Source organism: Pleuronectes platessa, chromosome 8 (genome assembly GCF_947347685.1).
Source record: "Pleuronectes platessa chromosome 8, fPlePla1.1, whole genome shotgun sequence".
In the NCBI taxonomy this organism is placed as follows: Eukaryota; Metazoa; Chordata; class Actinopteri; order Pleuronectiformes; family Pleuronectidae; genus Pleuronectes; species Pleuronectes platessa.
Window position 1 is genome coordinate 27738419 of NC_070633.1, and position 16119 is coordinate 27754537.

The 16119-nt window shown below is 44.1% G+C and overlaps 1 protein-coding gene across 1 annotated transcript in view; it reads right to left on the minus strand.

The window, feature by feature from the left end:
• Positions 1 to 744: 744 nt before the first annotated feature.
• htr4 (5-hydroxytryptamine receptor 4) overlaps positions 745 to 16119 on the minus strand; it is a 69157-nt gene continuing 53782 nt past the window's right edge. The window contains exons 3-6 of the mRNA XM_053429524.1: positions 15618 to 15731; positions 11001 to 11201; positions 3806 to 3959; positions 745 to 1311 (exon numbers count right to left, since the gene is read on the minus strand). Of these exons, the coding sequence (XP_053285499.1) occupies positions 745 to 1311; positions 3806 to 3959; positions 11001 to 11201; positions 15618 to 15731 (1036 nt within the window). The remainder of the gene's footprint in view (positions 1312 to 3805; positions 3960 to 11000; positions 11202 to 15617; positions 15732 to 16119) is intronic.

The following is a 16119-nucleotide window of genomic DNA, read 5'->3' on the forward strand; positions in this document are numbered from 1 at the left end:
AGCATGTTGTTGAGGAGTGGAAATGTACGACTGGATTAGCCAACGCCAGGTGCACACATTTTTTTCAACTCTTAACCAAATATAAAAAACGTGAGACACCACAGTTATGCTGACAGATTTCACTGATTTGTAATATCATAATCCTCAGAACGTCAGCGGCGATTCCAGAAACTTTCCCAGAAACTTCTGGAGGAGGATCTACGTCACCAGCGTGAAGGCAGAACAAGGTTTTTCAGAGATATCAGGGAAATCAGAGGCATCAGGATTATTTAGTGAACCCCTCCCACTTCACACTTTGCCCCTGAGACAGTTGGAAGGGGAGCATGTGGAGAAATATGCAGATTAAATATGCAACAGGCCCCTGAGGAGAACATGTTAAACGTCACGCTCTTATCGCGGTGAAACATGTGTCCTATGTTTAGAAACACTAATAGGCCGAGAGAGTAATGAGTCAAGTCCCTGGGAGCAGATAGAGTCGTCTCTGAAGCGCCTGGAAACAAATCATGTTTTTATCATCATGGACGGCTGCCACTTTCCATCTGACCCTGAAGAGCAATATTCAGGAAAGTGCTCAGTGAGATCACAGCTGCAGAGGTGATAACAAAGTGAGGACACAAACACAAACAGCAGAGGAGACTGTAAAGAGGACAGTTAGGACGGATCAGTGTTCTTCATCGTGTGATCTCCTCTGTGTTCTGTGTGTGTGTTTCATGATGAACGACTTCACGTGGGACTCGGGGGAACCTACTTGAGAACGTGAGTGGAGCCGTTGATCTGCGTCGCGGTGCAGGGCGCGGCCGAGCCCATGAGGGACGACCGGCGGTACCTCTTCCTCCCGCAGCACAGGATGATGAGGAAGGCACGGCGGAAGGACTTGTTGAGGAAGGCGTAGAGGATGGGGTTCAGCATGGAGTTGATGTAGCCCAGCCAGAGGCAGGCGGTCCACAGCTGGCCGGGCACCGTGTAGTCTATAAAGGGGTCCACCACGTTGGTGATGAAGAACGGCGCCCAGCACAGGCAGAAGCAGCCCATGATGATGCACAGGGTCTTTGCCGCCTTGGTTTCCACTCGCATGCGGTGGTTCCTCTGATGGTCGGCAGAGTTCGAAGCCCCCGCCCCCCCCGCCCGCTGCAGCATGCTGATCTGCAGGGCGTGTGCACGGGCCGTGATGTAGATCCTCTGGTAGGCCAGCACCATGAGGACCAGGGGGATGTAGAAGGCCACCACCGAGCAGGTGAGGGCGTACGGCTTGTTGACCATGAAGACGCAGGACGTGGAGTTGCTGGCGTCGCTGTGGCGCCGCTCCTCAATCTGGCAACACACACAGAGAAGAGTGAGGTGAGGTTTAATACACACATTTCAATTTTAGTGGAAGAATTTGAGGATTCTCAGACAGTAAAGCGTCCTCGTGTTGAACCGCTGAACACTCAGCTGCGCTCCTCCTTCTAAACGCCTCCAGACTCCACAACACTTAGAATCCCACACTCTCCTTATCTGGCTGTGTGTAGTAGAAGGGGAGCACGTCCCCCGAGGGGGGGGGGGGGGGGGGGGGGAGGCTCCGTACGTCACCATTAATCACAGTCGAGTCCCGTCCACGACTTTCCTCCGCTACCATCTCATCTCAGTGGGAAACTACAGCTCAGGGCTGCAGCATGAATAACACACAGATCAATTCAGATCTGTGCGACGAGGCCGCGCTGCCTTTTGTGAAAAGACAGAGTTGTTTTCATGAATGAGCCGAAAGAGCTGGAGCGTAAAAACGTTCAGTATTTACATTTTCTATCTTCCACGCTGCACATGGTGATAAGAGACCAGAGAAGATACACAAGAGAGACACAAAGTTAACACAAAACAACCACACAAAAAAAGATCTGCACAGAAAGGACAGTGACATCACCTTCAAATAGAATATATACATATATATATATATACATATATATATATTATGTTGATTATAGACTGTGATATGAGCCAAGGACGAACCCATTGAATTTGTCGGCGACTTCTACCATGGGGCAGATCCAGGAGATTTAAGAAGTTGTTCGACATTTTCATGAATTCCTCAAGAAATAGTCAGATACTAAATAATAATTTGCATGAACATGTCTGTCAATTTCTGATTTAAGTTCTTCATAATGATGTCCGTTGTTTATTTTTAATGGCATCAGGCATATTGGAGGGGAACTGGTACCTGAACTGAACTGATCCCATATTCTAAGTCCTTACTGGGGTCTATGGACACATTGCATTCACCGGTCCTGGTTTAAATGGTTTATGCTGAACACAAACACACTTCTACACTTTGACTGACAGGATTCTGGTGTACTGGGCTGCCTGACGGAGCAGAGCTGTGGTCAGGAACCAGTACAAACACAGATCTGTACCTGTGGCTCCTGAATTCCTCTTCTTCAGTTTTGGATCCTCAGTTTCGTGCCAGAGTCGAGTCGCTACTCAGAATATTCAACAGCTCTAATGAGACCCACAGAGAGACGCTGCCACCAGCGCTAACTTTAGACTGCTGGTCTGCTGTGTGTGTGTGTGTGTGTGTCTGTGTGTGTGTGTGTGTTTGTCTGTGTTAGACAGAGAGGGATGATGATGATGATGATGATGATAATGATGATGATGATTTGCGTGTTTCTGCCAAAAATGAGCCGGCCTGTCGTCCCGCTGACAGTCGCCCAAAATAAACTCTTTCTCTGGCCTTCAGCTAAATGCAGACAGGGGCGAGCGAGGTCAGTATTGGCAGAGGAATTTCTCTCTCTCTCTCTCTCTCTCTCTCTCTCCTCACACACTCCTGCAGTCATCCATCTTTGTCCAAACACCTGTTTCTCTTTCTACTTGTTCGTCTCATTCAGGGAACATCGTCTCTCTTTAGCAACTGATGTCCACAAACTTATCAAACTTTGTATTTACGAGTTCATATCATTATTTATATATTCGGGATAATTTACTCCGTCTTTAAAAGGTAAGAAAATAACTAATGGTTTGTTTATCAAGCACTTTTCAAACAAAAGTTCCAAATTCCTGCAAAATAAATGAATTTAGAAAATTAGCTTACAAAAGTCATATGTTCCAAAAGGAAATCAACAAAAGATCAAAAACCCAACAGGTTACAAAAGTTGAATTATTATATTTCTGCAGGATCTTTAATCTCATGTTCAATAATAAGAGAAACCTCTGATAATGTAATATGAACTCAATATACCCAGCTTGATCTGTCGTGTTTGATTTCAAATTCAATGATTTCCTGACTTTCCTTCTGACAGATAATCGATATCTCTCGACCCCTCGGCCTGAGTTCTGTCTTCACTGTGGAATCGAGTCTCAACCAAAGAGTCACTGCTCCTCAGAGGCTTGATTCAGAAGTGAAATCTGACTCGAGCTCAGACGACGACAGGAGGAGGAAACAGTTTTTCACGTTGGCTCTGTTTGTATTCTCCGTCTCTGAGGCCTTCTCTGTTTTCTCTCTGACACTAAACACAACTTGTTGCACCACAAAGCCTCTGACTCACCTACTTTACATTTTCAGAGTGAAGTGCCGAGACAGGCTGACCCCAGGTCTGTCTGACATGTTGATAATGTTTCCACAGAAACCCCATGAAGCATTTGTTCCGTCTTGTAAACGCAAGACTCCACAGCTTGTTGGTCAGTCATGTGGACACTAATTGTCGAAGATGTTTATATACAACTCGTTCTGTTCGACTTCTGTGATCCGTCTCTTTTCCTCCCTGCAGGAAACTCTCTTTTTTGAAAGTCCTGTGGAGATGCAGTAATGTTTTTGGCTTCGTCTCCCCCCCCGACTCACCAGGTGGTCGATGCCGATGCTGTTCCAGCCCTGCATGATGGGCAGGAAAGAGATGACGCCGGGAATCACCCAGCAGCCGCCGATCATCAGAGCCACTCGCAACGGGGTCATCTTGTTCCTGTAGACCAGCGGCTGGCAGCAGATAGCGTAGTACCTGAGGAGGGAGGAGGACACAGGGTGAACACCAGCAGAGGGAAGGAACTTGGATCTGCTGAGTCAGGAAGTCAACAAAAAATACCAAAAATAGGGTTAAACAGTTTTTAGATGTGTTGAAAATCTTCCCAAACATTGTGTATTCTTATGTTTTCTCCTTCCCTATAATCCTGGGTTGTTTTAAAACATTAGCTCCATTCATTCGGTGAATAAATAATTTACTTAAATACTTAAATCACAGATAAAAGCAGCGAGGAGGGAATGACAGCCTTCTGACACTCCTCCCTCTGCTTCTCATTTCCATCTTTAATCAGGAAGTGTCAGCACCAAACCACCAATAATTAAGCACAGGAATGTTTTCAGGAATGTGATGTTCACATCTGCTTTCTTCTCTCTCATCGTTATTATCATTCCTCCATCTCTCCATCCTTTCAGATATCTCTCTCTCTCATCTATCTCCCACAGTTTCTCATTTGACCTCAACCTTTCAAACCCCACATCTTTTTCTGGAGGATCAGTTTCATCAAGACTCCGAACAATCGGTCGGTTGATAATTTTGGCTTCTCACGATCATAGCTGTGTCTGCATTATATCTGCATATGCAAACATACATATATTGTAGAATAAACAATGCTGCACTTACTCTCTATACTTGGTTTTATTTGTGTTTTATTGGTTAAACTGTAAAATACAAAACAAACAGATACGTTTGTGATGTGGACTGTTCCTATTGGGCCTGATTGCTGTTTACCTCCTTTAACATTTTAATAAGACCCTTCACTGTTTGGACAAACGTTGTCCCAGCACCCGACCTCACCCGACACCTTTGGCATTAACTGAAATGTCAGATCCTGTCACCTGACGTCGGTGTCGACCTCATCGATGCTCGTCTGGTTGAATCGGAACAAATCTCTTCAGCCAGGGAACAGAATACTGGAGGCTGCTGCTCGTGTTTGGGAATAGAACCATCTTTCCTTCACTTTACACTCCTCCATTATAGATTCTGATATTATATCATATTCCTCCCTTTTATACAGAAACGGTTTGTCTGCCTTTTCAAACAAGTGAGTTAAACTAATGTTTGCTTATGATCCTGAACCAGAGAATTATCTGACAACCTTCATCCTCTGTCTGTGAAACTACACACACACACAAAATCACACTCTGACTCTGCCACCAGTGTGTGTGTGTGTGTGTGTGTGTTTGTGTGTGTTTGTGCGTGCACAATATCAGCCACTACAGCAGGAATCCCCAGCATGCTGCCACACAGTGATATCGCTAAGACGGCGCTGGCCCTAAACTGAATGAATGGAATCGCACGGATGACAGAGAAAAACTGTGAATGAGCAGGAAGAGGGGGAAGAGGTGAAAGAGGAGATAGAGGGGGAGAGAGAGAGAGAGAGAGAGAGAGAGAGAGAGAGAGAGAAGGGACAGATGGAGAGAATGGACTATTAAAAGGAAGCGATGAAAATAGAGGAAGGAGAAAATGAGGAAACGCAGGAGGAAGCAATAGAGAAGGGGGGGGGGGCAACTAATCCGTTTATGGAAAAATTCAAATAAATCACCTTCTGCAGCAAATACTCTGCATGTGCAGTTTGTGCGGACTGGTCACTGACTCTGTGTGTGTGTGTGTGTGTGTGTGTGTGTGTGTGTGTGTACTTGTTCTTAACACACACTAGCGAGGACCATGCTGAGCATAGACCTGGTTTGAGGGTTGGAAATAGGTTAAGGTAAGGGAAAGGCCTTTAGTTGTGTTGGTTGAGGTTAGTTTAAGGGGTTAGGGAATGCATTGGGTGAGTGTCCTCACTATAGCGGCTGTCAGACATGAACTGGACTGAGGTTCCACCGGATGGTGCACGTGTGAACCCAAATGTCCAAGTGAGAAGCTCTTTACCCGCCCGACCACCTCCTGGTGATGGAAACACGATCATGTGACCTCTGCAGCAGAGTTAATATGTCACTTCCTGTCTCTGTGTGCTGCACCCGGCTGCTCCACCTCTCACCTGAACAACGTGGAGGATCGATGCTCTTTTGAAACCAACCTCCTGCTGTGTTTGGTTTGAATTAGTTCCTGACTCTGGAATGGTTGAGTGTGGGTATCGGCAGAAAATCGACATTGTGGCTCCACCCCCTGATCACTACGCACAATCTGAACCCCTTAATGACGTCATCACCACTAGAGGTCAGCGTTCGTATCCTGGGATATTTGGGCTTAATTTCTGGAAGGTGGCAGGAAGTGGACACTTCTGAGCTACGTTTAGAGTCTCTAAAGAGATTATGCCTGATTGATCGTTATGATGACGGTACTTCCCCCCCCCCCCCCCCCCCCGACGTCTTCTACTCGATGTGTCCAGCTCCCAAACTCCTCCTCTCCCCAGCGGCTGGGTTTACACCCCCCCCTCTCAGAGTTGACTGAACACTGCGCTCGGCCCCAGCAGCTCTAAACCTAATCCAGCTCAGCCTCTGAGGGTATTCTGCTGCCTCCTCTGCTATGATCCCAGCTCATTACCTACATGTGCTGCGTGGCATTTCATCGCCATCAGTAATTTGGAGTGTGTGTGTGTACCGTGTGTGTCTGTACGGTGTGTGTACCATGTGTGTAACCTGTGTGTATGTACGGTGTGTGTACCATGTGTGTACTGTGTGTGGCCTGCATGTGCCGTGGCATTAAAAAAAAAAAGGTCAAGAGACTCTTCCTCTATTTGAATTCCCAAAATAGTCGTGTTGAAAGGTTGCAGACAGATTCTTTAAGTGTGAACCCCCCCCCCCAAAGTATGGATTCCTGCACCGTGTGAATAGAGACGGCCACACACACACAAGGACACATGCGATACATGAAAGAACCAGCAGTGCACACAAACACAACACACACACACACACTTGCACACATGTTAACCTGGGGCAGATTAGAAGCAGACGTGGCTCCGAGCACTTTAAATGGTCCCTGCTTCCTTTAGATCTACAAAAACCTCTCTCTCTGTTTATCTCTGACAGTTTCACTCGGACAGTATTTATACGGGAGCAGGTTTCTGAGAGCGGACGAAAACTCAAACATGCTGTCGAGCTCCTCGGGTGGAGAGCATGACGTCAAACCTGAGGGGGGGGTTTTCCTGAATGAGCTTCAACTCGGGCGATCAACGGTCAAACCTAAAAGTTTCTGAACGTACACAGAACCATCGAGTGTAGTTAAAGATGGACGACGTGACAGGAAACCACAGTGTCTGGATCGCCCCCTGGTGGTCGGCACATAACAGACACGATTAAAGACTGGTTATCAGAGTCATTCTTCTTATCTCACTGATCCTCGTTGAAGTGTTGATTTCTCTGTGAAGTTTGGTTTTAATTCGCTTTTACATAATGATGTATAACGCAAGTTGGTAGCTTTTATGTCCTGCATGCTTTGGCTTCATTAGTGGATAGGAGGAGGAGATGGGGAATGTGTCGTGCACATCTGGAGATATGTTTCTAATTTGCAGCCATTCAAAGGGGAATATCTGATATTTTGGTCCAAACTTTCAAATGGAAATGAAAATACACACTTACACAATTTCACCACAACAGCGACCGGCCCGGTGGGATCGTCTCATTTTGACACACGACAGGGAAACAAGATTATAACACAACACTTCCACATTAACTGATGTTGTTCGTCATTGGTGCAAATCCCTGAACTCATTTCTAATTATAATGAAATTTCCAAAAACCAATTGACATGTAATGAGCACGAGAGCTTTGAAGCCTTGAGCCAGCTCCTCACTTTATGAGAATAGCAGAAGATTCTCAATGAATATTTTTGTTTTTGTGTATTATTATTTATTCATGTAGTTAAATACGTATAAAGATATTGGTATTAACAGCTGTTGATCATTAAATGAGTTAAAAAGAGTGTTTCTGAATCTAATATGTATGTTTAGAGAAGTGTTGATAAGTTCTATGAATCTAAAAAAGTATCTGGTCTAAAACCTGAAGTCACATTTTGGCGATTAACACAAACAGCTGTAATTATGTGGAATGATGCTAAAAACAAGACGATGCAATTATGAATTTGTCCGTTCATATTCTCTTTATCAATTCAAGCTCATTTAAATGTGTCTGTAACTTCTGTTGTTGTCTCTGAGCACGTCCTCTTTGTGTCGGAGCATCCTCCTCGTGGGAGTTCTGGTATTTTTAGTTTGAATTCATTTCCATTCAGCTCCTTTCAGCGTCTTTCAGCTCAGGCTGGATGAATGAGGAGCTTCATCCCACAGCTGTTCACTTACTTTCTATACGCTCTCTTTTTCTCCCTGTCTTCTTCACCATTTCCTCTTCTTTTCTCTCAGCATCCCTCACTTTTATTCCTCTTTCTCTGTCACATACACAAGCTTTTCGTGTCTGTGAGCCAAGCTCTTAAGGCAGGAAAACACCAGAGGCAACAGATGTCTCTTTTTTCTGGGTTTTGTCCCTGAACTCAACAAACAACATTGTTTTTTTCCCCCAGTGTTTCAGGTTTGGTTCGTGACCTCTGACCTGCATCGAGCTGAAGAATCAGGATTTAATCAGAAACCTGCGAGGAGCAAAAGGTGACAGGTCTCCGTAGAAAAAGAACAGATAAAAAACGTAGATTATTTTTGGTTTTATTTTTACTAATCCTCCATCTCTCTTTGTCCTTGTGTTTACTTCTCTCTTCCTTCTTTGTCACACTTTCCTGATCCCTTCCTCTTTTCTGTTTACTCCTCTCAGCCCTGTTGTTCTGATGCATCTGTTTGCTGCTGAGGAATTTTGTGACTTATCTGTAACTCGTGTTTATGGCATGCACCGCCAGTGAAGAAGAATGTCCTCTTGATTGAAATAAACTAGACGAGTATTGCAGCAGCCTGTTCTCTCTCCCTCTCCCCCCCCCCCCCCCCCCCTCTCCTCTCTCCCTCTCTTGTTTAAAGAGCACCTTCAGATGGAAGCTGTTGGCCTCTGTTTGCAAACTGGCCTGTTTCCCTCGATGCTGCAGAGGCACCTTCACCTAACCTGAGGTGTTGTAGTGGAGCTGCTCACTGACCCTCATCAGTGTGTTACTGGAATCAGCGGGACTGAGACAAAAGTGTGGCACAAACACACAAACTGAACAGTGGGAGGTTCTGCCTTCACATGCAAACACCAATTAAAACCAACCATATATATAACTGGAGCTTTTTCCATTGAATAATTCATCAGTGTGATTATAAGCAACGAGCAGTTAGAAGATACGGAAATCAACAAGGGACAAAACACCTAGACACAGAGACAGCAGGGGCTTGTGGGTAATAAAGGGTGATTGTCTGAGTGTGAACTGGTAATGGAAGTTGTGTAGTTGCATTCGAACCCATTTCAAACTGTCAGGATGACGATTAATCCGGTCGTCCGCCTGATAAGATTCATAATGTCTGGTCTGATAAATCCACATCCCCCTCGACACACAGCAGATCATAACAGAGAGGAACAGAAATATGATCATAGAAGTGTCAGCCTGTTTGTTCACAGACGTCTTCACAACCACAACACCTCTGCTTTGAGCTCCGAGCTTCACAAACTCTGACACCTGACTCCGACTTCTGATCCCGGCTGGAAACGAGCTTCTGATCATTTCACGTCCTGGAACACCGAGCATCACAGATCCACAGGAAACAGGATCTCCTTTCAAGTTCTCAACTTTCCACCATCGTGTAAGATGAAAACCTGAGTGCTACGACCTCCAGGTTCTTCTCCTCTGTGTCAATCACTGAACCTAAAACTCTGACATCTTCTAACATGAAGCACAGAACGCTGCTGCATCACTTATATGTTATAAATATATTCATATATATGGTTATGATCTATAATCCTGAGATGCTGATGCACACAGAGGCTCCGATTCTCCTCCTTATTCTCTTCCTAGACCTCCTATTTATTATTTTATATCACTATCTTTAATGCACTTCAATTAATACAAGTTTGACTGTTTTTATAAATCAGAATACAACTTGTTTTCATATCATTTCTGTATTTGTGAGCTTTTATGTATGAACTTTCATATGATTTATAGACATATATAGTTTATATTCACCTATGAGAATATCTTTTATATTTGCTTTGTACCTTGATAATTCCTTTCATCAGAAAATGTCTATGTATATAGTGTATAAACTCTGGTTTGTAAACTTTCCCTCTGAGTCGTCTGATATGTTAATGCCGTCGGGATGAAACTTCTCAGCTTCTGTAAACGTCTTTCTTCTTCTCCTGCAGTTGCAGAAGCAATAAGAAGAACTCTTCCCGTCTCTATCCTCACTCAATCCAAGCTTTCAGTCCGTAAATCCTCTCATGGGAGTTAATATCGAAGCCGTCGAGATGAAGACATATTAAATTCTCTCCACTCACCCACCTCACAATAGACTCACAGACTAATGTCTCTGCCCTCCACCAACTTTCTGTGATGAGGGAAAGTTGAGGAACTAATTTCGTCTTTTACAGGAGTGTGATAGCAAAATATTAAAAATGAAAAAAATTGTTTTAACATAAGAAAACAACTAAATACAAGATTTGAAAGTGGAAGAATACATCCACGGTATGTCTTTTTTTGATTTCTTGATAAATGGGCGAAGTGACACTATGATCCTTGATCTTCTTTATGTTCTGACCTTAAACCTGAAATTACTCATCAACCAACTTGCCCAGTAGTTCTCATTTAATCCCCATTTCACATCCTCAGCCCATTAAAGGACTGACGTCACTGTGTCACTTAGAGGCTGAGGCTTGTCTCTGTGTCAACTCATATATTTAGATCAACTACATCAGCAGAGGAAACCATGACACATCTGGAACACAACATCCAAACCTCAGACCTGTTTAGTGCAGTGAGAGACACCTGAGATATTTCATACCGGGTGTGAGTTTCCCCAAAGAGGTGATTTCACACAATATCACTCATTTTACAGTCGAGACAAAATGTCACACTCACACAAACAGTCGCACAAAAGCTGACAGACGACAAAAAACATCTCCTCAGGAAAAGAGACTGAGGGATGAGCATATAAACCACCAGGGAGAAGGACTCTACCTGTCCAGGGCGATGCAGCACAGGTGCAGGATGGACGCCGTGGTCAGCAGGACGTCCAGCGACGTCCTCACCAGACAGAACGTCTCCCCGTAGATCCAGTGCTGGTGGACGAGCTCGATGGCGCCGAACGGCATCACCAGCACCGACACCAGCAGGTCAGCGAACGCCAGAGACACGATGAAGTAATTGGTCTTGATTTTCCTGGAGAGGAGAAGATAAGAAACATTTAATCACAGGAATAACATTTGGAAAAAAAGATTATTTCTTTAAAGGGCTTTTATTTAATGCAGCTTTTCTCTATCGCAAACTATTTGTTCAATTGATAAATAAAAGAATTCTAAAGCAGTTAATTCCTTTGTTATGGCCTCAAGCTTTGAGGATTTTAATCCAGTTTGGTGAAGAGACACCTCCGGTTCTAACAGGGAACTGCACCTCAGACCCGATCGCCCAACATCTGTTGTACCTCACCAACACTGCTCTGACTGAATGAGAGTAAATCCTTGAAGTCAGGTTTATAAATCTTGTGAAAAGCTTTTTCCAGGTCCTTTCACTTCTGGAGGCATCTCTGCCAAACTCACTGGGAAGAGCAAAAACAAGGATGAAATGGAAAATGGAATAAGAAAGAAAAACCTCCGTCTTTCACTGGAGGGAAAAGACAGGGAGAGATTTAGAGAAGTGAAATAAAAGTCATCAAACGCTCGACTCTTCACGAACCTGAGCGCAGGTGAAAGCAAAGAGAGAGAGAGAGAGAGAGAGATCCAGCTTTTCATTCTGCAAACAGGTGAAACATCAGAGTGTGAAAGAGACTCGAGTCCAGAGTGTCTGTGAAGGAAGGTGATCGTCTTTATCTGGACGGAACACACGAGGGTCACGCTGCTGCTGCTGCTGCAGGACGGTGAAACACAAACTTCACAATTGATTCAATTTGCTCTTTCATCTCCTGCACAGTTTCCTTCGCAGCAGGAAAGTTGCTCGGTCCATATACATCAAATAAGAAACCTGCAGTTATTACATTTCCTTTGTATTCTTTACATGTTGCAGACTGTCTGAGGCTAATTGCATCACATTATTTATGTTCTTTCACTGAGTCTCATCATTTTTCACTCCAAAAAGGAGGTTATGTTTTCACCCCCGTGCTTCTGTTGGTTTGTTCCTTGGCTGGATTGATTTAAAACAAGATTACACAAAAAATTCTGGACGGATTTCACAGATTTCCCCGGGAATATTTCATGAATTCTGATTTTTTTCTTTAAATCAGGAACATTTAGGGAAGTGACTTTTATGAGGGTGTGTAATTTAAAGGTCTAGTGTGTAACATTTAGTTGAAAGAGAGAGATCGTGTAGTGGTGCCGTGGTATCAAAGTACCAATACACGCGTTTTACCAATTACATGTAAGTCCACTTCTTTTAAGTCTACTTTAACTTTTCTACATTTTGTATTTTGTCCCATCTGCTAACATGGAGAGGGCGAAGTTGATGAGCTACACTGCCGCCAGCCACAAGGGGGCGATCCAGATGTTTGGGCTTCACTTTCTGGAATCTGCATATATACAATTAAAAGAAGCTTCATAGGATTTTTTGTGAAAGCTTTACTGATAAGTTCATGAACAACAAATGTGAATCTTGATAAACACGTAAATAATAATCCTCATCAAGATAATAGTACTATTTATTATTGAAGATAATAATCCAGTTCTTAATTACATTTGTAAGATAATTAAATCAGTTGTGTAGATGGATGTGATTTCTGGGAAGTGGTGTTGTGTGAGTGAGAGTGAGTGAGTGTGATATTCATGCAGTGAGTCAGCTGAGCAGTGACTTCATCAGTCAGGACGTCAAATTAAAGACGAAGCACCGACAGGTCAGTGCTGCATCAGGGAGACATGTGGTTTCAATCATTTGCGTTGACAGAAGAAGAAGAACACACACACACCAGTGGACCTGGTCGCCGGTGAGCGAGCCGGTGGGCGAGCCGGTGAGCGAGCCGGTCGGTCAGCCGGACTCGTCTCCACGCTCACCGCTATAAATAACCTCAGAGAGAGAGAGAGGGGACGAGCGAGAGCGTTTCCATCGGCCTGTCACTAACCCAAACAGCCCCTTTAAAACAGACTGGAACCACCAGCTGTCATGAGGGGCACACGAGAATCACACTGAACACACACACACAGGTATGTTCTCAACAAAACATGTAGTTTACACATTATTCTACACACACACACACACACACACACACAGACACACACAGAGAAAGTTGCCTTGGCTGTGACTCAGAACCAGTTTAGAAACCATTAACATGCCCAGAAGCAACGGTGTCGTGTTTAGTTATGATGACATGTTGTGTTTGGCTTAAAGTGCTGAGAATACATTTGCTTTATTAAAAAGGATTTCGTTGCTGTGTGAGGTCGGTGAACAGGCACACACACGGAGACACACACACACACACACACACACACACACACACACACACACGTTTCTATCAAATGAAGGAAAGTGTGTCTGTAGCTTCACCAGTTGCTGCCGTGGCACCATAGATTTATATCAGTGGTTCTGCTTATAGAGCTGCAGCGTCCAGTATAAACAGCACAGACTGTGTGGCATGGTGTGTGTCTGTGTGTGTGTGTGTTCATGTTCACACAGCACGTCACATTGACGGAAGCAAGGTTGGTATCAGTGGTGATGTTTGTGTGGTGGTAGACGATGAGTGGTTTAGCACCTTCTGAATCAGCTTCTGCTGGTGTCAACTCCCCACGGACAACTGTGTGTGTGTGTGTGTGTGTGTCTGTGTGTGTGTGTGTGTGTGTAAAGGTCTAGTTCCACAGACCACAGCAAATCAATAACATTAACAGGTGCACAGCTGCAGTTAACGAGCAACACACACACTAATCCAACTCAATGTGTGTCTGGATCTTTTCTGCTCAACGTTCGATACGGAAACAGACGAAGCTTCTCTCTCTACTCTACTTTCATTTTGTTCATCTTCAGAAGTATTACTCTCATTACTTATCATTTAGCTTTAGCATAAAGTTTTGACTCTAGTGGAAGGATCTACAGCTCGTGTAGCTTCCCTTTTGCCTGATGACACCCGACACTCCACCACCAACTCCAACTATAAACGACATATAACATCCTTCTCCACAGGAGTTCCCCAAGGTTTGGTACTCGGTCCACTTCTCTTTGCAATTAACTATAAACGTCTTTCCCAGCAGATGACCCCATGGTCTCAGCTTGTCACTCAGACGTATAATCATGCATGAAGAAACATCCCCTTCATATGAACCTCTGCCAATCAATCACTAATACTTCAATATCAGCCTCTAAATCCCCTCGAGTAAGTGGTGAACAGTTTGTCTCCACTTGATGGTTTCAGTGGTTGATGATGACGTGCTCAGTGTTCCACATTATCACCCTGGGGGACACGCCCCCTGAGCAGGTGAGTGTCTGTCTCGTTTTCTGGACGACAGTTTGTGTGTCTTTGGCATTTGAATTGTGGATTTTTGCATCCGGAAAATAAAGACAATGGACATCGTGTGTGTGTGTGTGTGTGTGTGTGTGTGTGTGTGTGTGTGTGTGTGTGTTTTCCCAGCGGACATTCAGACAATGATGAAGACAGGAACAAAGATGGCGTGTCATTGTTTTCTCCTGAGGGAGGTGAGATTTCACAGCCTTGACTTTGTCACTCATCAGTCTCTTTAAATACACACATGCATGGACACACACTCTGCTCGCACAAAAATATACACAATGAAGTCTCACTTCCGTCACTGTAATTCTCACGTAAACACACACCTTCCTACATAACTTTCTCTTTTGAATGAACTCGACCTCAACACACACACACGACTGAAGAGTCTGAGCCCTCAGGTGTCAAGAGACAGAAAACACACAAAGACAAAGAGACAGAGGAAGAAGAGAAGGAAAAGGTTAGGAGGAGAAGAAGAATGAATCATTGCTGTGACAGTGACTCCCACATGAGCAGCCGTCCTCAGGATGACCCACCGGCTCCGCGCTGCTCATGAATCTCTCAGATCAAGGATAAATGGACCTTTCCTTTCTTATGACGATATAAGTGTTATGAGATTTTTTCCTTTTCAGCATAATTCTCAAATGTGGTCGTGTGTTCGGTGACGTGTGAATCTACGTTTAGAAGAAGTTTGTGTGTCTCTTAACTCCGACTCTCTCGCTCTTCTTCTCTGACACTTTAACTCAGAGCAGAAGAGGAGTTCTGGATCTGGATCAAACTGAACCATGGTTGAAAACACTTAGTTGGATAGTTTGGACCAATCACAGGAAGTAGAGACAGCATTTAACAGAAGAAGAAGAAGAAGAAGAAGAAGAAGAAGAAGAAGAAGAAGAAGAAGAAGAAGAAGAAGAAGAAGAAGAAGCTGCAGTCTTCACTTCTGACAATATAATGTTTGAGGGACAATTTGCTGCATTTGAGTCCACGTAGGTGATGAGGACAAAATTCCTTGTCTTGTTTCAGACTCTGAGATGTGAAAACACTTAATATCAGTTATTATCAGTCTTATTATCCAACAATGAATAAAGTCAGGTAACCTTCAGGGACATTTGAAGTGTACGAGACATTCAAAGCACAAAGGAAAGACGGCTCTGTCTCACCTGAGTTGTCTGTCCTTGCAGACGGCCACCATGACCAGCAGGTTTCCCAGGATGCTCATCACCATGACCAGAGACAGGAAGCAGATCAGAGCCAGCTGCTTCAGCATGCTGTCGCTGTGGAGAAGCCAAAAAGAGAGAAGAGCATCATGAGCACTTCAGATCAGATCAGCAGAGATGAGTGACAGAGTTTCTACGAGCGCTTTAAGAAGAAGACGAGTTTATTACGTTAAATCATAATTTCTCTTTCTCACTTTGTCAGCAAAAATGAATCCATTCCCAGCTGATTGCCTGAACCAACTTTTCCACATTAAGGGATCGGTGGAGTCATCGGCAGTAAAACTTTTAACGAGGGAGAACTCTGCCCGAGGGAAAGTGGGTTTGAACACGTGAGTTTCTGTTGATCATCAAAGTGTCACGTCTGAAATCTGATATTTCATCTCATTATCAACACACAGATCTGCTATAAGTTACATGTCAGACAGTTTTCTGAACATTTGCAAAC